The 24,632-nt window shown below is 35.2% G+C and overlaps 1 protein-coding gene across 30 annotated transcripts in view; it reads right to left on the reverse strand.

Moving 5' to 3' along the window:
- CLASP2 (cytoplasmic linker associated protein 2) overlaps nt 1–24,632 on the reverse strand; it is a 177,633-nt gene that overhangs the window by 145,697 nt on the left and 7,304 nt on the right. For all 30 annotated transcript variants that reach the window (XM_077865949.1, XM_077865947.1, XM_077865945.1 and 27 more), the window contains exons 2-6: nt 16,715–16,793; nt 10,071–10,174; nt 8,148–8,239; nt 6,910–6,985; nt 5,272–5,369 (exon numbers count right to left, since the gene is read on the reverse strand). In XM_077865949.1, coding sequence (XP_077722075.1) covers nt 5,272–5,369; nt 6,910–6,985; nt 8,148–8,239; nt 10,071–10,174; nt 16,715–16,793 — 449 coding nt within the window. The remainder of the gene's footprint in view (nt 1–5,271; nt 5,370–6,909; nt 6,986–8,147; nt 8,240–10,070; nt 10,175–16,714; nt 16,794–24,632) is intronic.

Below are 24,632 nucleotides of genomic sequence, written 5' to 3' on the forward strand. Positions count from 1 at the left end.
GCCGAGCCACCCAGGGATCCCTGTCATTTTGTTTTTAATTGCCAGATATTCTCTGTCTTACCCTTGTTTCTTTCACAGCATCATTTCTACAACCTTAGTTATTAGCCCTTGATCCATATCCTGTCATTTCTTGCTTGTAAACCGAAGATGCAGATACTTTTTTGTCTTAAAAATACATTTTTTTCCTCCTAGGAACTCATCATAAAGTGATTTCTAAACCTTAGCCTCCCCCTTCTACCTCCACTGAATTCAACAAATAAAAATATTCACACATCTGAAAGCACACACTTCAGTTTAAAGACACAGGTTAAACAAACAAACAAACAAACAAATAAATAAATAAAGACACAGGTTGCTTCATCCTACAGAGTAGTATCTTCCAGAGAGTTGAGCAGACACCAGACAAGTTGCCCAGGACAAGACTGGACAAGATGAAATGGGAGAAGGAACACTGGAACTGGAAGGTGGGACCTCAGAATGAAGAAAGATCACACAGGCCAGAAACAGAAAGGAGAGGATCCAGGAAAGCTCTCTGGGGAAAATGGCAGAACAAGATGTTAAGAAGCATGAAATTAAGAATTAGAGTAGCAAAATGACAGTAAGAAACTGAGGAAAGAAAGCTCTGAGAGAAGAGAACTGGTAAGGAACTGAGTGAAGTGGGCAAATAAAACATACAGGTCCTTAACTGAGCTACCAGGTACCACAGGGAAAAAAATGCTTGATTATTACTTTAAAACTATTTGACTCAATGGCTTTATAAATAATACTTAAGTTCAGCTATTTTAATAAAGAATGTTCTTGATATAAATAAGGGTGGACAAAATCAGAAATTCTACCCTAAAGGGCTATATCCAACAGGAAATTTGGAAATCACCAAGGGAGCAGCATTTAATAGGCAGAAATACTCTTCAGAAAATTAAAGTGAGAACATAACCACTATATGATAAAAGATTATAGTTTTCAAATAAATGCAATATCCCGTATAAAGCTATGAGAATAAATGTTAGGGAAAAAGGGAAACAGTGCAACAATCATCTAAAGAAATGGGTAAACCAAAATTCATTCATATTTTACCTTATAAAAGTTTTAGACTCAAAATACTACCTACAAAATAATGAAGTCACATGCTAAAAGGATGGAAAACACTTGTATGCTTGAATAAGCAAAGCTATCACACCCTGTACCCTCTCGTTCCCTACTATCTGGTAGAGAAGCCTCATGGAGAAGAACAGAACCAGAGCATGGAGGAAAAGAACTGTAGCCTGGGAGTCAGAAAGCCTCAGCTTCTGACCAACTACCCGTCACTGCTCTGGTCTCAGAATCCTTATCTGCCAACTGACTCACCACTTAGTGGTCAGAGAAACCATAAATAAGAAGGGACAGGGTTAATAAATCATTGGCTTATTTCAGTAAGAACATTAAAAGTGTAGGCTATCCATGTATGATAAAGCTCCTAGGAGACTGATTCTGATGGGGGGGAAATCAGTTAAGGAGTTTCCCCTAACAACTAAAAGTATTTATAAAACATAACTTAAGAAGAAAGGAATATTATAGACTAATCTTATTTTGAGCATAGGTGGAAAAATCCTAAATACATATATGGACACTTAATTTATAATAAAAGAAACACTGAAGAAAGATGTTTTCAATAAGGGATGCTGGTCAAATAGCTACTCATAAGAAAAACAAAAAAAAAAAAATGTGTCTAAGGCAGCCCAGGTGGCTCAGCAGTTTAGCGCAGCATTCAGCCCAGGGTGTGATCCTGGAGACCCAGGATAAAGGCCCACGTCAGGCTCTCTGTGTGGAGCCTGCTTCTCCCTCTGCCTGTGTCTGTGCCTCTCTCTGTCTCTCATGAATAAATAAATAAAATCTTTAAAAAAAATGTGTCTGAACCCCTATCTCACACCATTTTCAAAGAAAATATCACATGGACTATAAATCAAAATGTGAATAAAACTTCAAGACAAAAAAAAAAAAAACTTCAGGACAGTTACCCAGAGAATGTCACAAAGATTTTTTAAACTGGGCACAGAAATTTCTAATCATAAAGGAAATGACTGGAAACTACATCAAAATTAAAAACTTATGTACATTAAAAGACATCATCAAGAAAATAAAAAGGCAAGTCACAAAGGGAGAAGATATCTGAAACATATGCATAGCTAGCAATGACTTGTATCTAGAATGTATTTTAGAAAGTCCTACTAATCAATTTTTAAATGACAGACCACCCAATTTTTAAAAATAGGCAGGAGATCTGAAAAGACACTTTAAAAGAACATACCCAAATGGCTGATAAATACACAAAATGGTTCTCTTCCTTATTAGTAATCAGAAAAATATAGATTACCCCTATAATAATAACACATGTACCAGAAACTTAAAATTAGTGAGTTAAGACTAAATACTAAATGTCAATGAAAATGCAGAATAATAGGAACTTGCAAACAGGGCCAGTGAAAATATCAGTGCATACAATCACTCTGGAAAACTGTTTGTCAATATCAATTATAGGTAAGCATACCATATGGCCCAGCAATTCCACCCTTAGATACATTCCAGGAGACGAATATATAGGTACACAAAAAGACAGGTACAAGAGTGTTATTTATTTACTTATTTCTTTATTAAGGTTTCATTTATTTATTTGAAAGAGAGAAAGAAATTGAGTCTGGAAAAGGGGCAGAGGGAAGAGGAGAAGCAGCCAGCCACCCCCCCCCTCACCCCTCCCACCCCCCCACCTCACCCCCCCCCCCCCCCCCCCCGCTGAGCAGGAAGCCGGATGTAGGGCTTGATCCCAGGAACTTGGGGTCACGACCTGAGCCAAAGGCAGACACTCAAAAGACTGAACCACCCGGGTGCGCCAACATAATATTTTTTAATTGCATTATTCAAAAAAAAAAGCAACAAACTGAAAATAACTCACAAGTCCATCATTAATATGGATTCATAAAGTAGGACTTATTCATAAAATGGAAAGCTAAATGGCAAAATCCAACGACCTAAATGACTTAAAACAACAACAACAACAACAACAAGGGGCACCCAGGTGGCTCGACTGGTTGAGCAACTAACTCTCAGTTTCGGCTCAGGTCATGATCTCAGGGTCATGGGATTGAGCCCTATGGTGAGGTGGGCTCCATGCTCAACAAGGGGGTGGGGGGAGGGGTGGTACTGCTTGAGGATCATCTCCCTCTGTCTCTCCCCCTGCTCTGTCTCTCAAATAAGTAAATAAATCTTTAAAATATAATAATAATGTTAACTGAAAGAGACCAGACACAAAAGAATACATACTATATGATTCCACTTACATAAAATTTAAAAATTCAAGAATTAAGAAAGATTTAGGGAGGCTTATGGGTGATTTTAATGTTCAACTTTGCTACCTATGTGGTGGACACATGGGAGTATTCACTTTGTGATAAATTTACACAGCTGCATACTTATGATTTACATACTTTTCTGTATGGATTTAATACTTGCATAAAATTATAAAATTATTTAATAAAAATAATTTCAGTAGAACATTTAAAATATATAATATATATGTACATATACACACTCTTACACATAAATACATTATGCTAACATCATTTCTTTCATTCATATAAGATGATGTAGGATTTACTCAAATGAAATTGTTAGCCCCGGAAGTAGAAAATGAATGAATAAGTAAACAAAATGCATATTTAATGGACAATTACTGAAAAATAATTGGTATTGGAAAATACTACATGGTAAGAGAGACAGCCAGGTATAATGAGTTATAACAGAACATACTACCACCTCTGAAGTAGCCTTGCATCTCCTGACACCCTGCCCCCTACTACCAAAAATCTAATCAAGCCTCCAGATCCAACTACCAATTTATAGGATATAAAGACAGAAGGATATGTTAAATCATATCACAGAAAAAGAATTAGCAATATTCAGAATATGGGAAACTTTACAAGATAAACTACCTGGCTTATTCAACAAATAAACACAAGAAAAAAAAGCATTGGAGGTATATAAAGATTCAAAAAGACTAGTAAGAACATATCAACTAATTGTTGGACTGTATTTGGATCCTGATTCGACCAAACCTAAAAATATATACACAAACTTATGACGTTTATGAAACAACTGGAAGTTTGAATGCTGACTGGATATTGGATTTACAGATTTGCGAAAAGATTTAAGTTGTGATGATAGTATTATAGTTGCGATTTAAAAAAAAACTTTTTTTCATTTAGAAATGTACTGAATTACAGATGAAATATTATGAATAGGGATTTGCTTCAAAATAATACAGGATAGGAATAAGTTGGTAAGACTATAACATACAAAACTGGCCACTAGTTGTTAATTATTGAAGCTGGTTAACGGGCACATGAAAGTTCATTATACTATTGTCTACTTCAGTAGATGTTTGAAATTCTCCATAATGAAAAGTTTTAAAAAATCTTTTCAAGCCCCCCTTAAAACAGGAACTAAAATTTGATTACAAAAAATTTAATTGGAATAATATTTAATAAAAATAGTAACTCTGAGAAGTACTAAAGAAAAAAAAGTATCTTTGGAAAAAAATGTTCTGATATATGAGAAGCTCATCAATAGGATTTTTACTGATCTGACCAAAGCTATTGTACTCAGATATTTTAAATTTTCTTTTTATTTGACTAGGTTTTTTTTTTTTTAATTTTTATTTATTTATGATAGTCACACACACACAGAGAGAGAGAGGCAGAGACACAGGCAGAGGGAGAAGCAGGCTCCATGCACCGGGAGCCCGATGTGAGATTCGATCCTGGGTCTCCAGGATCGCGCCCTGGGCCAAAGGCAGGCGCTAAACCGCTGCGCCACCCACGGATCCCTTATTTGACTAGGTTTTAAGACTAGTGACTAATTCTTATACAGCTTTCTGTCATCCAGTTTGTGTGATACCTTTCAACAAGAGGCACTCAAAAAATATTTACCTAATGAATAGATTAATATTTTTACCAAATTCTTGCTCAAGCATCTTTCAAATAATTATTAGTGCCTGGTATCAAAAGACAGTTTACTGGATGGTATTTAATTAAATATTAAATAATGTATGAGTAAATAACCAAACAATGTCCAAAAAAATTACAGGATATAAAGAACTTTTTAAACAGTGATAACCTATATATCTTTTTGTATTCTGTGAATTTTAAAACATTTCAGAAAATTGAACCTATTGAAAATAAACATATGAAATTAAAACTTTTAAAATAAGCATCAAAGAAAAACAAATTTAGCATGACTTACCTAGCAGGAGGAATTCCTCTCTTATAAAGATCCACCCTCACTCTCTCTCCCACATGTCTATAGATTTCCACCATAGCCAATACTGCAGCATCTCTCACCTGCCAAAGAATTCAGAGCTTAAACTTAGATGAGACATAATCAAATACTTCACCTCAAGGCATCATTATAACTTGAAGTTCTCAGTTGGTTTTAATGTCTCTAAAACCCCTGAGAGATTCTGGCAGGTCATTAACAAAAATGAAGAGGACTTGCTATGAAAACTCTAGGGAAACTTTGTAAAAATCTAAGAAACACATACATAAAAGTTACCAATGTGGCTTTTTAAAAATCTTCTATTTGTATTAAGACTGCTTAAAGAATTGCCAATAACTGTATGAATACAAATCATTATTGTGGTTAATATACTTTCCTGAAATAAAACTGCCCTTCAAGAATATGGTCTGAACTCAACACCAGTGTTCACAGCATCATTATTCACAATAGCCAAAAGGTGAAACAAACCCAAATCTCCACCTATGGATGAATGTATGAACAAAATGTGGTATACACACATACAATGGAATATTATTCAGCCTTAAAAAGGGAGGAAATTCTAACATGTGCTATAACACAGACAAACCTTGAAGATATTATGCTATGTTAAATATGCCAGATACAAAAGGACAAATTGTATGGTTCCACTTTCATGAAGTACCTAGAGTAGTACAATCATATAGAAAGAAAATAAAATGTGGTGGCCAGGAGCTGGGAGTTGGGAAGATTGGAGAGTTATTGTTTAATGGGTATGGAGGCTGGGAAGATGAAAAAGTTCTGGAGATGGATGGTGGTGATGGTTGTACAACAGTGTGAATGTACTTAATGTAAATGAATTGTACACTAAAAATATGACTGGAATGGTAAATTTTATGTTGTGTATATTTTACCACAATTTAAAAAAAAAATGTGGACTCAAGACAAGAATTTGGAAGACAGCTCTAGTTTCCTTGCACAGCTCATTGTCAAAGAGCAGATAAAGAGATAATAGAACTCTCTTCAAACTCCAGAGGCAGAGCTAGGGCCTAATAGTAAGGAAAACTATCCAGGGTTATTCCAAATGCCCAAGTTATGCGAAAAAGGTTATAGTCAAGATTCAACTTCAACAGGATGGACAAGACCTAGAATACACCCCTGTATTATGCCTATAGCATACATGGCTCAGGTAAAGAAATTTCTAACAAGTAATACACCACTGGTACAAATACCCTCTGTTAATTAGGGTTATGACTATTGCAAAAAGTAGTTGTTATGCACTACATTCAGGAATGTAGGCTGACAATCTGTCCTCACAATTAACATGTAGGAAGACTATAGAAAGGAATCCAGGCTCTTTGTCATTCAATCTTTCAAACCCAAAAACTATCCTTTTAGTTCCTTAATATTAGCCAAAGGAGTGACAAACTTAGGCAACTCATGGGAATATGAAAGTGTTCTTAGAGAGTAACTTTGGTGGATTTTAAAAGAAAAAAATGAGGTGAAATCTTGACTTCACTACCCCCCCTCCCTCCACCCTCCTTTTTTTAAAATGAAGTAATAAGGGCACTAGAAAAGAAGAGGTAGCCAAAAAAATTAGTCAAGGCTTGAATATAAGTAAAATTTTACCTTACTGTTGGAATCTTCAAATAGGATACACAAATGTGGTACCAACTTGCTGAGGGCTAGTGGCTGAGTCCCAAAACTAAATGTAATTTGAAACAGAAATAAAAGAGAATTTGGTTTTAATCAAACAGTAAACAAAATATCCTTATACTTTCTTCTTGTCTGTATCAATAAGACAAATATGGTGGAAAGCATGGGTACACATCACTAAAACATGAAGGACATGAGACACAAGCAAAAACTAATTCTAAACAATGTGACATATGCAAACTTGAAAAATCATGACTGACAATGAAAACTGTCAACACATGATCCAACAGAACAAAATGTTCAACCAATGACACTCTTGAACCTAGCAACCTATGATCACTCATGAAAATTGGAGCTTTTGCTTTAAGAGTGATTTTTTTAGACACTGGGTCTCAAATAAATTTGCATTCCAATAAAACCTTTATGCTTATTAATATTTTGATGAGGTCATGGGTTGAAAGCAAATGACAGGAGAGCCAAAAACCATGAAAATTGTGCAGAACTGAATGCACTTACAAGCTCTAGATGGCAGAAAGGATCATAGAGGAGTAAAAGAAAATAAATGAAGGTATAGTTAGAAAAAAGGAAGTAACACTACAGGAAAAGTTGAAAGCTACTATATATCACCTATCTTGTTGCATAGAACTTGACCAAAAAATCCAGAAAGAGAAAAAAAGCACTAGTTTACAACTTCTTCAGACTGGAATTCTGAGCTCTGTGGCTCTATGCTGTCAGAGCTCTGCTTACTGCTACCTGATTCACTGGCTAGTTATCTGGAAGAGTCTTGTTCAGTCTATGATTTTTAGAACAGTCTACCCACAGTGGTCTAGAAAACATGGGTTGGGGGAAATGGCTACAATATCTGAAATACCACTGAGTTAACTAAAAACAATTCCAAACTGGGCCCAGAATAGAAGTATATCCTAAGTTATGTCAATGTATCTTATATGACCATCTATTTTGGGTAGAAATTATCAACTTACTCAAGAAAAAGAAACATTTATCACTAGTAATTTAAAATTAATATACACATAAAAAATTAACAGCTAAAGACATCAAATCAAATAAAAACTCTCATACCAGAGATCAATTCATAACTACTCAAAACGTTATTTCCATAGTTTTCTTCAAGCTTTACGAAATGAGTATTGCTTTTCCCTTTCAGAAAAATGAAAAACAAGATGGCTATTTTCAATAATCATAAAACTTACATGTTTAAGGTTTCAATAAGACACAGACACACGCCTTCTCGAGATCGAAAATTCTTGTGCTTAAAACCAGAAGCCAACTGTTCCCAAATGTACTATTCCAAAGAAAAGAAATATATAACACAAAATTAAATTACTCGTGTTATAACTTTAATTCCCAACCTTATCACCAACCTTAATGATAACTGAATTTTCCCATCAGACTTTATTTCTCTATAAGCTTTTCTAAGCCAAATTTATACTAATGTTGCTCTCATTCAAGTGTCTTAATCACATTTTTAGTTTTTATTTAGTTATCGTTCACTTTAGAATCAATTATTCTCAGAAAAACCATGTCCAATTCTAAAAATCTTAGAATTTCCATGGACATAGAATTCTTTCTAAGCTTTAGAAACCTCCCAACAACAATGCTACCATTATAAGCCCAGTAGTCCAGGAAGTATTTGAAAGGTCCAATGTTGCCTAGCAACTACTCCACACTGTCACATGGAACAGGCTTTTTCAACATTTTATAATTCACGCTTTTCTTGCTTTAGCCTGTTAACCAAGTACAAAAACATTATTTGGTAAAAGTCATCTTATTGCTCCCTACTATAATTCTCTTTCATAAAAAGTATACATATCTATACAGATAATTCACAGTAATTATAAGAACTTGGGGCAGGAAGGAATCCAACTTTATTCTTCTAAACACATAGCCAATTGTCTCAATCAATCCTTTCTCCACATATAGAAACATCATCCTTAGCATTTATTAAATTCATGTGCACACACACACACACACACACCTCTTCCTGGACTCTTTATTCAGTTCTACTAATATTTCTTTTTCTGCCAAATATTCTGGAAGGTAACTTGGAAGTTTACTCAGTAAATCTTAAATGTGAATAACCTGATGTAGGAACAACATCTCTGGAACACTATTCTATATAAATACTTATATTTATGTCCAAAGACACATGTATAAGGATGTTCCTATGGAACTGTTTATAATAGCACATCAAAAAATGAGTTACAATTTAACCATCAAACAAGTGTTATAGGATACCCACCAAACTATTAACAAGAACTTCTTTCAAGATATAAAATATCTGGGCAAACAGTTTATTTTTACAATTTAATACTCTGAATTTTTTCAAAGCATATGTAGTATGTATTATAATTTTAAAACTGTATTTTAGGTAATGACCATAATATCACTGTATATACTGTAAATTCTGATTTTTTTCTACTTAACATGAGATACTCTTTAAATCTTTGTTTACGTGTCAATTTATTGTCGCACCTTTTTTTTTTTTATTTTAAGTAGGCTCTGCACCTACCCCAGCACAGAGCTTAAACTCACAACCCTGAGATCAAGAGTTAGATGCTTAATTGACTGAGTCACCCAGGGGCCCCTTTTGCTCTCCTTTCAAAATATCTCCATAAGGGCTAATTTTTCCTACTATATTCATAAAACACAAGTCAGTGTCATAGAATATATGCCTTATACAATTAGCAACCACTTGTTCAAATAAAAAAAAATTTCTTCTTGTTGCTGTAAAAGTTGCACAAATTAAATATAGCATTCAGTAGCTCTCAAAATGAGCTTTCTCTCTAAATACTATATTATCTGTAGGTAGGAAAAATAGAAAATCCTGAAGAATAATATAATCACCATAGCGTCCAAGAGAATCTCTGAGTTAGCTTTGTAAAAGATGTCAAAGAGTAGAAAATAGGAAAAAGAAAAGCAAAAAAAACCCAAAAAGTTAAATATTGACATTTTATCTTAAATTTTAAATCCTTTAACAATTAACAACAATTCACCGTTTAAAATTTCAGTTTTCATGTCCCTTGGAGCTTCAATGACTTGCTGTGATTACCAGCTGTCTTTACTTATATCTCATCATTGATTAGCAAAATCTAAATTTGAAAATGAAGGCCTACCATAGGTGGTGCTACTTGATCCATTAACTTCAATATCAGAGTCTGAGCTTCATCTCGAACTTTGTCTTTGGCATCTCCCATTCTGTCTATTAAAGCTACAATAACTAGAAAAAGGCAGAAAAAAAGAGTAAATATTTATAATTTACCTCCATTATAAGCTATATTTTACAAAATTATAAACACCTTGTTTCCATAAATGGAAAGTTAAGGGGTAAGCAAATTATTTTACTTGTAAGTCTAATCAAAAGTAAAGGAGAAGGAAGTTTCAAAAGCACATATACTACATGATATCCACTTATGATAAATGTTCAAAAAACAGGCAAGACTAAATATTATCCTATTTAGAGATGTGTATAGCTAGTCAAGCTCTACACACCAGCAAGGGAATGGTTATCTAAAAGGACATGTCAGTGGTTATCTCTGGTAGAGGGAGGGAGGTGTCATCAGGAATGCAGAGGCAGTATCTAAGATGACAGAGTTCTAGTTGCCTGGGCTGGGCACAAGCAGGTGTTAGTTTACAATTACATGTTTGATATACACTCTTATGTATGTATGACATATTACTCAACTGACAAAAATAAAAGCCTCGGCCCCTGGGATAGAGGTTTTTCTACGTCTAAGACTGTGGCACCATTTCATGAAAGGAGGTGGGAAAGGCAGGTGAGTGTCCATTCTTGAAGAGTTTTCACAAAAAAAGGTTTCTGAAACTACATATCAATAAAGCACCAAAAAGAAATCACATCTATTGAGAGGCAGCGTGAAGGGAAAGGGAGGGAATAGCTAGAACTTAGAGGGTAACAGGTTCTAAAGTCCACTCACAGGGCAAAAATACCTCACAGTCAAAATTGTCTTTCTGCAATCCCTTAAATTACCATTGCTCCTTGTGTGGTGTTAAAAGGCACATGGCAACAATATCTGATCAGCTTTTGTCTTTACATCCTCAACCCATAAATGTTTGTAGCAGTACTCACCTCAGAAGATGACTGAAAATTTAAAAGAGAATAAATTTAAACAACTTAGAGTGAAGGGCACTGAGTAAGTGCTCTCTCTGTGTGTCACCTACCACCTCCATCATCCCTACCATCATCCTGCACATTCAAAGGCAAAGAAATTAACTTTAGTTTCTCTTTTGACAGATAGCTATGGCCTTCCTTTCCCTGAGGCAATGAAGGCTGAGGCCTCTTTTAAAAAAGGGAAGAAGAAATGAGAGAGAAAGGGATTTTCTCTCATTTATTTATAAACAATTATAATTAAATGTATATATAATTTGATGCAAATATGTTCTACAATATAACGTCTACAATACAACAACAAGACTAATGTAATAATAATAAACAACAACACTTAAGGAAAAAAGAAATTAATTATTTTTGGAAGGAAATTCAACTAGAGTGAGAAGCCCACTATACCTGATGGAATGATATCCAAAAACCTAAGTTTAATCAATGAAATGACTGTGTAAGAAAGAGTCCTTGTTACAAAATCATAAGCCTAATCATGAAGCAACTGAAGTACCTGTCAGTTGGATTAATATAAACACTTCTCATCTTGCTTAGATGTATTATTAACATCAGAGAAAATCATTGACATCTGTAGGATTGGCTATTGTGGGACTCTGGTTCTGATAGCTTCTGAGAGGCAGACGATAGTAATAAACACTTAATAATGTTAAAATACTATTATGTACTAAGCTTGGAATTATCTCATGTCATCTTCATAACAATTCTATGAAATAGACTAGGCCCATTTGATAGAGAAGACCCAAAGGGATTAAATGCTTTGCCCAAAATCACACATATAGCAAGCTGAAACCAGGATTTAAATAATCCACACAATTAGGTCCCAGTCATAACTATTTCTATTTACTCGTAACTGAGGTGTTCTCTTGTGTATGTTTTTAATAATCACACAACAGTAGTATGAAAAAAAAATAGCCACTTCATTCTTGAGAGGAGGAATTTAACTCCAAATAGAAAATTAAAATGTTGGCCCAAACAAGGGCTCACTTCAATATGAAAAACTTAAATTTTATAAAAAATAAACAAAAACAGTTTCACACTACATAAACTTTTTATTAGTTATTTAAAAAATCCGTGAATTTTTTGCATTAGAATTCCTTTTTAATGCAGAGTAAGATTTTATTCCTAGCTCTACCAGTTATTAATTATGCAAAACAGTAAATTTCTCTGCATTTCAAACTTTCCTTGTCCATAAGATAAGGACAGATACAGGCCTATACCTCACATGGCTAGTGAGAAGATGAAGTAAAACTGGTAAAAAAGACTTATGCTAAGCCCATAAGCATTTGGAAGAGTCAACAGTTTAAGTCCTAAAGATCTGTATATAATATAATGACCACTGAATTTTACCATTCAACATGATGAATATTCAAAAGATAATTATAGGAATCCAAAACAGACCTTTTTACCCTATAGATGGTAAAAACTTGCTAAACAGATGAATAGATCAGACTGCAATTTGAACAGGAAACACCAAAGAAGGTAAAGAACAGCTGGTATGTTTTATTCTCTCAGTACATGAGATGCATACCATTTTACAAGATGCAAAACTGATAACCAGGTAGTCCAACTATTCTAATATTCTTTCTGTAATTCCATTTTCGATTAAAAGTATCTGCTTAAAATTTATAAAATATGAGATCCTTTACTGAATTCAGTTATCATAAAACCAGGGTTGGTGATCAGTGTTAAATGTAAATTGTGCATATTTTTTTTTGTTTCAAAAGCTTATTTTTGCACAGTACATGTGGTCACAAAGAAAATTTGAATATTTTATATTGAAGAACTACATCAAAAGAGCCCATACTCTTTATGGCACTTCATCTACAACTGAAATTGAATCTCAATTTTTCTAAAACATCTCTTCACTTTTAATGTAAAAAGGTAAATATATCTATGATGACCTAAGCGCATCAAAAGAAAATGTCATGCACATCAAGTTACATATATATACATATATATATATGTATATCATACATATATATATTATTTAAAAACAAAAACAAAAACCTTCTGCACATAATTTATTTCAATTCCTTCCTTTTACAGAAAGGCTTCTAAAGTGGTCTGGCTAAGTTCTAAGACAGAGTAAAACAAGAAAGTCAACCCTAGTACTGTACTTCCTTAAGAGTACACAGATATACTGCCTACTTATGGAACTATCATATAAATTAGAAATAGTAAAAGGATAATCTCTCATATATGTGAGAGGATAACAAGTAGGCAATATATAGTAGAAAACTAGTGCCGAAACGTTCCTATTATACCACACTGACTCTCAACTGATAACAAATCCAAGTTTCACCAAGAAAAATAATGAACACCTAGGGTTCAAAGTGAAAATGATGTTGGCTGACATTAATGCACAGAAGTAATCATATAAGAGTAAGAGATCAGAAGACAAAAAAACTACACATATAAGCCTATAAGAGAACACACAGGGAATACCTACCAACAAGAGCAACTTAACGTAATTTATTAAGTATTTAAGGGTATAAGAATTATGGTGTAAAGAAAAATTCAATGTAGGGTGAGGTTAATCTGAAAAGCTCCCAGATACTGAAATTTGAAGTAAATCTTTTAAAGAGAAAGAACGATAGAAAAAAGGAGATTTTTTTTTTACATTTATTTACATATTTGAGAGAGAGAAAGAGGGGAGGGGCAGAGTGTCCCAAGCAGACTCCATGCAGAACCTGATTTGGGGCTTGATCTCAGGGTCCTGAGATCCCAAGCCGAAACCAAGATGAAACCAAGAGTCGGACACTTACCCGACTATACCACCCAGGTAACCCAAGAGGAGAGGATTTCAAGAAGAAACAACAGCATGAACAAATTAAGCCAGAACTAACAAAAGCAAGCAAGTTTCTGATTAGCTAAAGTGGAGAAGAGTATTTGCTAAAGATCACTGATGAATAAGGCTACTATGATGCAGAGGGGACAAACATGGTGAGAAAACTAGAACACCAAAGGACAGCAAAAAAAGTTCTGAAAAGAGGACAGTCCTAGGAGGCAACAAACTAGGATTCTCGTCCCAATACTCCTACCGCCTCATTACAAGCAGTCGGTGCATCAACCCCCATCCGGCCCTCCTTGTGTTCAAAAATTAAGCAAGATACATAATACCTAGAATTACTGTCAAGTCTAAAATACTATCTGTCACAACTAATATTAGGGAAATACTACAGGGCAAGGGTCACAAACATAAATGCCAATAGTCAGGGACATACAGAAAATGCCAAAAATGAATTAGCTCTAAAAATGGCAGTATTCCAAGCTTGCAGTATTCTCAGTTATGAGGACACAAGAGAAGATGGGAGGGACTTATGAATCAGAAAGCTCATGACCCATTCAAAGGGAAGCTATTGCAAAACTCCACCCAATAAGTACCTGTGGGAGTGGAAAATCAGGGTTGCCATATTGACCAATTGTTCAAGACAAGTCATAAACATGAATTTTTATGTAAAACATTCTAATTATAAGCAATCATTCAAAAAATTTTAAGAAAATACATAAGTAAAACACGTTTGCAGAGTGTAGTTTCTAACATCATAGGATTTTAAGCAGAAGACTGACAGAGTAAAAAAACCACCTTTCCAGAAGATATTCATACAAAGAATGAATTGGAACCAGGTATTGATTAAAAAGAGAATCATAGGGATCCCTGGGTGGCGCAGCGGTTTGGCGCCTGCCTTTGGCCCAGGGCGCGATCCTGGAGACCCGGGATCGAATCCCACATCAGGCTCCCGGTGCATTGAGCCTGCTTCTCCCTCTGCCTGTGTCTCTGCCTCTCTCTCTCTCTCTCTGTGACTATCATAAATAAATTAAAAAAAAAAAAAAACATAAAAAAAAAAGAGAATCATAAAATAAAATAAAATAAAATAAAATAAAATAAAAATAAATAAAAATAAAAAGAGAATAATAAAGGAAAACTCACGAAGATGCTTCTGCTAAAAGGATACACAATAAAAATAAAAGAAATTTTAAAAAATAAAAATAAATAAATAAATAAATAAAAGCAATCAGCAGAATTTGGGGACATACCAAACATGAAAAAAAAGCTAACCAAAGATAATTTGAAAATAAGTGTGAGGCATTCTTAAGCATTAACTTAATCAATAAAAGAAAATCACATACATCTGAGGTTTCCCTTAAATAGGAACCAAATCTATTCATCAAAGCACTCTAAAAGATACATGAAGGTCACTCAGGTTTAGAAAATAGGTCAAAGCCAATGCTGTAATCCTAACCACTACACAAAGAAAAGCATTGTACTAGTACACTAGTTTTTAATGTACTGTACTGCAAAAACACTACTGTTAAGTGTACCTCTAAATATGGCTGGCAGCCCAGGACCAGCCTATAAATTATTTATGGTAAAAAAAAAAAAGAAGAAGAAAGAAATGAGAGTGTTATAAAGTAAAATTTTAAAAAACAATCTGACCAAAATAATTTTTTTATTGGATCTAATGATAAAAAATTGGGCCTTATATTTTTTCCTTTCACTTTGCTGTAATTTATTTTTATTATATTTTACAAACTATCATCTGCAACAGACTAGCAAAAAAAGAACTGGTGGTCCTTTACCACACAGTCTAAAAAGTGGTGCTAAAGGAATGCAAACTGTTGTGGCCACTTTGGAAAAAAAGTATGAAGATTCCTCAAAGTTAGAAACAGAAATACTCTATGATCTAGCAATTACACTACTAGGCATTTACCCAAAGGACAGAAAAATACAGATTCGAAAGGGTACATGCACCCCAATTTTTATAGCAGCATTATTACAATAGCCAAACCATAGCAAGAGCCCAAATGTCCATCAACTGATGAATGGATAAAGATGTGGTATATATACACAATGGAATATTACTCAGCCATCAAAAAGAATGAAATCTTACCAATCTTACAATGATGTGGATAGAGCTAGAGTGTATTATGCTAAATGAAGTAAGTCAGAGAAAGACAAATACCATATAATTTCACTCATATGTGGAATTTAAGAAACAAAACAGATAAACTTATGAGAAGGGGGAAAAAAAGAGAAAAAGGGAAACAAACCAGAAGAAACTCTTAATGATAGAGAAAAAACTAAGGCTTGATGGTGGGAAGAAGGTGCGGGGCGGGGGGGGGGGGGTGCTAGATGAGTGAAGGGAATTAAGGAGGGCTCTTGTTATGATGAGCACTGGGTGTTCTATGTAAATGATCAATCACTGAATTCTATTCCTACAACTAATATTGATTAGTTGTATTAATCAACTATGTTGATTAGTATGTTAACTAGTATTTAAATAAAAATTTGAAAAGGAAAAAAAAATAAAAAGAAAAAAGTGATGCTGTGTAAGTTTTTAATGTTACAAAAAAGTAAACATTACAGTAAAACATTTTTAAATATGAAGTAAAAATCTATTAACAGTATATTGTGTGTTTTTTGCCTTTTTTTTGTTTCAAAGGAAGTATTTCTTTAGGCTTAAAATCTTTTATGTCTAGGCAAACTAAAATGCTAAGTGGGTCTCTGGGTTGTACAAAATTACATTTTTGCATTCACAGAGAACTCTTTCCATTAAAAACCAGGAGAAAGAAAGGCAGTATATCAAAATCTACAATGACTTTTAAATAAAGTTAACTTACCCATTACTACATAGGACTTAAATCGTGTTGATAATCTGTCCACAAAGGCACTTAAAATTTCCAATCCCATTAATGATACCTACAGATAGAAAGAAATTTTAATGAATACAAACTATCAATGCATTCTTTCATATCAATTACAATCACTGACATATAAAGATCTTCATATATTACCAAGTTTTTTTTTTTTAAAAATAAGGAGATTGAAGTATCCAGGGGTAAACAGTCATGAGGTTAGGGCCCCCTATTCTCAAATGGTTCAATAATAATAATAATGTATAAATATGCAGGAAGATAAAGTGTATTTGACAAAATGTTAGTAACCGGTAAATTAGGTGAAGGGTACAAAGAAGTTCACACTGACCATACATACAACTTTTCTATAATGTTGAAATGTTTCCTAAATGAAAGTTAAAAATAAGAGCGCCTTTAATTACAGAGGAATCCCAGCTTTTGTCCAGGATAAAGACACTGGAAAAAAAAATACCACTCCCACTGTTAACAAGAAAAAGCCAAATAATCTATAGAATCGTTATCTATTCTTGAATCCATCAAAATCCCAAAGTTATAGGATAATCAACTAGCCTGAAATTTAAGGAAAGATAGATGCTCCCAAGGAGACATGGGACATAAGCAATATGACACATGTGGTAGAGGACAGAAGGAAAATAAAGCTGTGATACAAGCAAGTTAAGAGTTCAACTTTAAAAAAAAATTAAAAAGAGTTCAACTTTATTTAACTCATTGTTAATAGCTGAATGTGGGCTAGCATCAAAGTATGTAATCCCTAGTAGCCACAGATACAAAAGGAGAGACCTCCATTTACCGGCTTTCTCACAAACCTTGACACTCATGATTGGAAAATTATCTCTTGGTTGTACAGGTCTCGGAGGAAGGGAACAGCTGCCTCTTTAGGAAAGGCACAAACCTTTCCTTTCCCATACCCTTGTCTTGTAAGGAACAAAGGCATGAAGCTATTGAAAGACAAATACTGTCACTCCAGGACACAGGTAAAAACTCACTGCTGCTGATCAAAGAGAAAAGAAAAAAAGTTCTCTACTTCAGAGAGAGAAGCAGAAAATCATCCTGGGCTCAGGTGATTTAGAGGTCTACAGTTGAGGAGAGGCAGGATCTCTGATAAAGTCTCATCCCCAAGACTTAGGAACAAAGGGCTCCGAAGACTGAAGCTGGACCAGAAAAGCAGAGAACATTCCCACTTCCCACAAGTAGGCTAGCAAGAACAGAAAAGGAACAGTTTACCACTGGAGAAGAGAACATGGAAAAAAACATCTATAAAGTACAGGAAAAAAGGGAAGGTCTAAAGTGAAAGGTATTAAAAAAAACACTGAGTGCCCAACAGTTAATTCCACTCCTAGGTATATATTCAAAGGAATTAAAGCAGGATACAAACAGATACCTGTATGCCAATGCTCATTACAGCATTATTCACAATAGCTAAAAGGTACAAAAGCCCACATATTCCTCAACTGATGGATAAAGAAAATGTGGTATACACACTCAATCAAAAATGTGGTCATAAATAGGACTGGTACATGCTACCACATGAATGAACCTTGAAAACATTTTAAGTGAAAAAAGAGTCACAAGTGGCCAGATGTTATATAATTCAACAACTAAGAAATGTCCAGAATAGACAAACCTATAGTAATAGAAAGTAGATTAGTGGTTGCTTAGAACTGTGTGTGTGTGTGTGTGTGTGTGTGTGTGTGTGTGTGTGTATAGGGGGGATCAAGTGGTATCAGTGAAAGGGTACAGGGATCCTCTTGAGGTGATGAAAATATTCTAAAATTAACTGTGCTGATGGCTGTATACATTTGTAAATGTACTAAAAGGTTAATGAACCGTACACTTCAAATGAATAAATTGTATAGTATGTAAATTACATCAATAAAGCTGGTTTTTTTTTTTTAAGATTTTATTTATTTATTCATGAGCGATACACAGAGAGAGACAGAGACACAGGCAGAGGGAGAAGCAGACTCCCTGTGGAGTGCCGGATGCAGGACTTGATCCCAGAACCCCAGCTCATGCCCTGAGGCAAAGGCATATGCTCAACCACTGAGCCACCCAGGCGCCCCTCAATAAAGCTGTTAAAACATAATTGAAAACCTATAAATAGAATCACAGACTTAACAGACTTTACAGATGATAAAAGCAGTAACTCAAATCAGCAGGAAAAATACGTATACTAGGTAAGATCTCACTTAGAAATCTATCCCTAAGATATACTAGCAAAATTATTAAAGAACATGTGAATATTATTCATTGTGAGAGACCAGAAACTGTCATTCACCAATATGAGACAGATTCAATAAATTATGGTGCATCCATGCTATAGGGTACTGTAACACTTTAAAAATAAAAATGAGGACTACTCTAATTCTGCTATGCAATAACCTCAATGATATTGTTTTAAGATTTTATTTATTTCAGAGAGAGAGCAAGAGAGCAGGGGGAGGGGAAGAGGAGAGACTCTCAAGAGACTCCCCATTAAGTGCGGAGCCTGACACAATTCTCGATCTCACAACCCTGAGAGTATGGACCTGAGCCGAAATCAAGAGTTAGATGCTTAACCAACTGAGCCATGCAGGTGCACCTTCATTCTGTTAAGTTTAAAAAGCAAGTTGGAAATATGCATATATGTACTACAAATAGATATAATTAGAAATGTTTATCATAAATAACAGCAATGGGAAAAATGATCAGGAAAAAAATTTAATGGTTACGAACAGGCTATAAAGAATTGAGAAAGAAACCAGACTAATTGGAATACACTGTATTTGTAACAATAACTAATTTCACTGAAAACAAAATAAGTGAACTGAAACATATACCAAATTAGTATTATAACCACACAAAAGACTGTTTCAAGTGACTTTAAAGTATAATAATTTGATTATCTTTCTCGAGGGGCATATAACCTATGGACAAAAACCAAACTCTACCAAAAAAGAAACTTCAATGCTTTTTAAAATCTTGTTGATTAAAGGAGATTAGAAGACATACGGAAGTAGTAAAAAATCAGTCCTGAAACTGAACTAGAATCACTATGAATTCATGATGTATTTTTCTTTTTTTTTAATTTTTTAAAGATTGATTGATTGATTGATTTATGATAGAGAGAGAGAGAGAGAGAGAGAGGCAGAGACACAGGAGGAGGGAGAAGCAGGCTCCATGCCGGGAGCCCGACGCGGGAGTGGATCCCAGGACTCCTAGGATCACGCCCTGGGCCAAAGGCAGGCGCTAAACCACTGAGCCACCCAGAGATCCCCCATGATGTATTTTTCTTTAAAATTAAAATAAAACCTATGGTATTCATTGGAAAAAATCTAGAAATGATCAAACAAGTAACAATGAGTTCCACTAGTACTCATACTCATACTGTATTTTCCACATACTATTTCCCACTAAAAAGAACCAGTTTCTTGGAGAGGTGGCTGATTCCAGGCTAGAGCAGGAAATAGGATATCTTGTGATACTAAACAGCAAGTATGCTCTAAGAGATTACTAGGGTCATGTCAAGGCAGGACACCGTAAATATTAGTAAGAATAATAATAACTGTGTTGTCTTGAAACACATTAGATATGTTTAAATATAAGAATTCATAATGATGAAAACTATTTGGCCAATATCGGAGGATGCTAGAAGACAACCTCAATATTTTGACAATTAGTAAATGAAAGGAAAGAATCATATGAACTACAGGCATACCTCACAAATACTGTGAATTCAGAAATACTGTGAATTCTGTTCCAGACCACTGCAATAATGGGAATATCGCAACAAAGTAAGTCGAATGAATTTTTCCATTTCCCAGTGCATATAAAAGTCATGTTTACCCTATACTATGCTCTAGTAAGCAACATTATCATTATATCTAAAAAAAAAAAAAGCACATGCCTTAATTACAAAATACTTTACTGCTAAAAAATGTTAATCATTATCTGAGCTTTCAGCAAGTTGTAATCTTTTGGCTGGTGGAGGGTCCTGCCTTGATGTTGATGGCTGCTGACCAATCAGGATAGGATGGTGGTTCCTGAATGAAGGCTGTAGAGGCTGTGGCAATTTCTTAAAATAAGACCACAGTGAAGTTTGCTGCAACAATTGACTTTTCCTTTCCTGAAGGATTTCTCTGTAGCATGTGATGCTTTTTGATAGCATTTTACCCACAGAATTTCTTTCAAAATCAGAGTCAATGTTCTCAAACTCTGATGCTGCTTACTAACTAAATACATGTAATATTTTCAACTTTTTGGTGTCATTTCTACAATCTTCACAGCATCTTCACCAGGAGTAGATCCCATCCAAAGAAAAACTTTCTTTGCTCATCCACAAGAAGCAACTCCTCATCTGCTTAAGTTTTATCATGAGATGGCAGCAGTTAGGCACATCTTCAGGTTCCATTTCTTTTCCTTCTCCAGGTTACTTTAATTCCAGTTACTGAATGTACAGTGTTACATGAGTGTGAGGTGTACGACATATTGACACAACACTTCCATCACCCTATGCTCATCACAGCAAGTGCAATCCTTAATCCCCAACACATATTTAACCCATCATAATATCCAATGGGAAAAAGTTTCTCCAACAACAGCAGGAAAACTGGACAGCAACATGCAGAAGAATGAAACTGGACCACTTGGATCACTTTCTTACATCTTACACACACACAAAAAAAAACTCAAAATGGGGGGATCCCTGGGTGGCGCAGCGGTTTGGCGCCTGCCTTTGGCCCGGGGCACGATCCTGGAGACCCGGGATCGAATCCCACGTCGGGCTCCCGGTGCATGGAGCTTGCTTCTCCCTCTGCCTGTGTCTCTGCCTCTCTCTCTCTCTCTGATGACTATCATAAATAAATAAAAATTAAAAAAAAAATTAAAAAAAAAAAAAAACTCAAAATGGATCAAAGACCTCACTGTAAGACCTGAAACCATAAAAATCCTAGCAGAGAACACAGACAGTAACTTCTTTGACACTGGCCATAACAACTTCTATGTCTCCTGAGGCAAGGGAAACAAAAGCAAAAGTAAACTAGTGGGACTACATCAAAATAAAAAGCTGTTGCACAGCGAAGGCTCCACCTCTAATTCCAGTTATCTTGCTATTTCTACCACATCTGCAGTTATGCCCTCCACTGAACTCCTCAAAGCCATCTGCTTCTTCCAAACTCCTATTTATATTGATATTTTGACCTCTCCCAAGTTATCACAAATGTTCTTGGCATCTACAATGGTGAATCCTCTTCAAAAGGTTTTCAGTTTACTTTGCCCTAATCCATCACAGGAATCACTATCTGCAGTACAAAATGTATTTAAGTAGTAAGTCTTCAAAGCTGAAATTACTTCTTGACCCATAGGCTGCAGATTGGATACTGTGTTAGCAGGCATGAAGATAGCATCAATTATCATTGTACATCTTCACTGGAGCTCTTGGGTGACCAGACTCATTGTCAAAGAGCAGCAATATTTTGAAAGGAATCTTTTTTTTTCCAGCAGTGGCTTAAAATATTCAGGAAACCATGTTGTAAATAGATGTGCTCTTACCCAAGCTTTGTTGTCCCACTTACAGAGCACAAGGGGAGTAGGTTTAGCACAATTCTTAAGGGCCTTAGGATTTTCAGAATGGTAAGTGAAGCACTGGCTTCTCCTGAGAGTCACAGGCTGCATTAGCCCCTAACAAGAGAGTCACCCTGTGCTTTGAAGCCAGGCATTGGGTTCTCTCCTCTCTGTGAGAGCCCTAGATAGCCTATTATTCCTAATATAAGGCTATTCCATCTATGTTGAAAATCTGTTGTTTACGGTAGCTACCTTCTAGCTAGCTAGATCTTCTGAATAACTTGTTGGAACTTCTATATCAGCACCTGCTGCTCACCTTGCACTTTTATGTTATGGAGATGGCTTTTTTCCTTAAATCCCATGAATCACCTTCTGGCTTCAAACTTCTGCGGCTTCCTCAATGATCTCAGCCTTCAGCCTTCACAAATTGAAGAAAGTTAGGGCCTTGCTCAGGATGCAGCTTTGGCTTAAGGGAGTGTTGTGGCCACTTTGATCTGGATAAACCACTAAAACTCTGTCTCTTTATCAGCAATAAAGCTGTTTTACTTTATCATTTGTGTGTTCACTGGAGTAGCACTTTTAATTTCCTCAAGAACCTTTCCTTTGCAGCCACAAGTTGGCTGTTTGTCACAAGAGGCCTAGCTTTTGGCCTATCTCAGCTTTTGGCCTGCCTTCCCCTCATAAGTTTGATCATTTCTAGCTTTTAATTTAATGCAAGAGACACGCAAGTCTTTCTTCCACTTGAAAACCTAGAGGCCATCATAGAGATACTAACTGGCCTCATTTCAATATGGTTGTGTCTCAGGGAACAGAGAAACCCAGAGAGAGGGGGAGAGACAGGGAAATGGCTTGTCAGTGGAGCAGTCAGAACACATTTATTGATTAAGTTCACCATCTTGAATGGGTATGGTTCATGGTGCCCCCCCCAACAATTCCATAGTAACATCAGAGAACTGATCACATGGATCATCATAACACAAAATAACAAAAATATTAGAAATACTCCAAAAATTACCAAAATGTGACAAAGAGATAATGAAGTGGCCAAATGCTGATGGAAAAAGGGCACCAATAGACTTGTTTAATGCAGGGTTGCCACAAACCTTCAATTTGTGAAAAATGCAGTATCTATGAGGCACAATAATGTAAAGCACAACAAAAGGAGGTGCACCTGCCTTTCTATTATAAACTATGCCAGTGAGTAAACAAACAGAAATAAATGGTGTTTCTCTTTATACAAGTATTCTAGTTAATAAGTGAAGGAATGGCAAAATAAGAGTATCATTTTGCAAACCTGAATGAATTAAGAGATCTAAACGCTGAACGTTAGTGGTTGCTAACATCATAAAAAGATACTATCAGACCTTATGCGTTTTTTTGTGTTATGTTCCTCTTGAGTGGGAACAAAAGAAAGACTGAATCTGATCAAGCTTCAGGTCCAACTACCAATTTAATAAATACAGAAGAACTAACATCACAGCAAAATCATGAATGTGGGAAACTCCACAAATAAATCCAAGAATATTTAAAAAGAGAAACCAAGGGAGAAACAAATTCAAAGAAACTTAATAAAGATAGCCTCCCAAAGGTGCCCACATCCTAACACCTAAGAACTCTGAGTATGGTACCTTAAGTAGTAAAAAAGAACTCTAAAGATGTAGTAAAGATTTAAAATGGGGAAATTACTCTGGGTTATCCTGGGCCCAATATATCATAAGATCCCTCATAAATGAGAGGCAGGAGAGTAAGCAGAGATGTGACGAAAAAAACAGTAGGAAGAAAGATCTGAAGGTGCTACACTGCTAGCTTTGAAGACAGAGAGGCCATGAGCCAAGAAACACATGGAGTTTCCAGAATATGGAACATTATCTCCTTGAAGTTCTCTAGAACAATACAATCTTGCCAAAACCTTGATTTTATTCCAATGAAACCCATTTTGGACTTCTAACATCTAAAACTGTAAGAAAATGAATCTATGCTGTTTTAGGCTACTAAGTGCGTGGTAATTTGTTACAGCAGCAAGAGGAAAGTAATATGTTAACGAGTCACAATGTGGAAATCTTATTTGGATCCTGATTTTACTTGAAATAATTAAAGAGCCTGGGTGGCTCAGTCAGTTAAGCATCCAACTCTTGGTCTCAGCTCAGGTCTCGATCTGAGGGTCGAGGTTCAAGGCCCCCATGCTGAGCTCCAAGCTGGCTGTGGAGATTACTAAAAATACAAACAAACAAAACACCTAATTTAAAAATTTGTATGACATTTTAAAAACTGGAACCTTAAACCTGCATATTTCATGCCAAGGAATTATTTTTTACATAGGATAATGGTACTGAGGTTATAT

Source organism: Canis aureus, chromosome 22, assembly GCF_053574225.1.
Source record: "Canis aureus isolate CA01 chromosome 22, VMU_Caureus_v.1.0, whole genome shotgun sequence".
In the NCBI taxonomy this organism is placed as follows: Eukaryota; Metazoa; Chordata; class Mammalia; order Carnivora; family Canidae; genus Canis; species Canis aureus.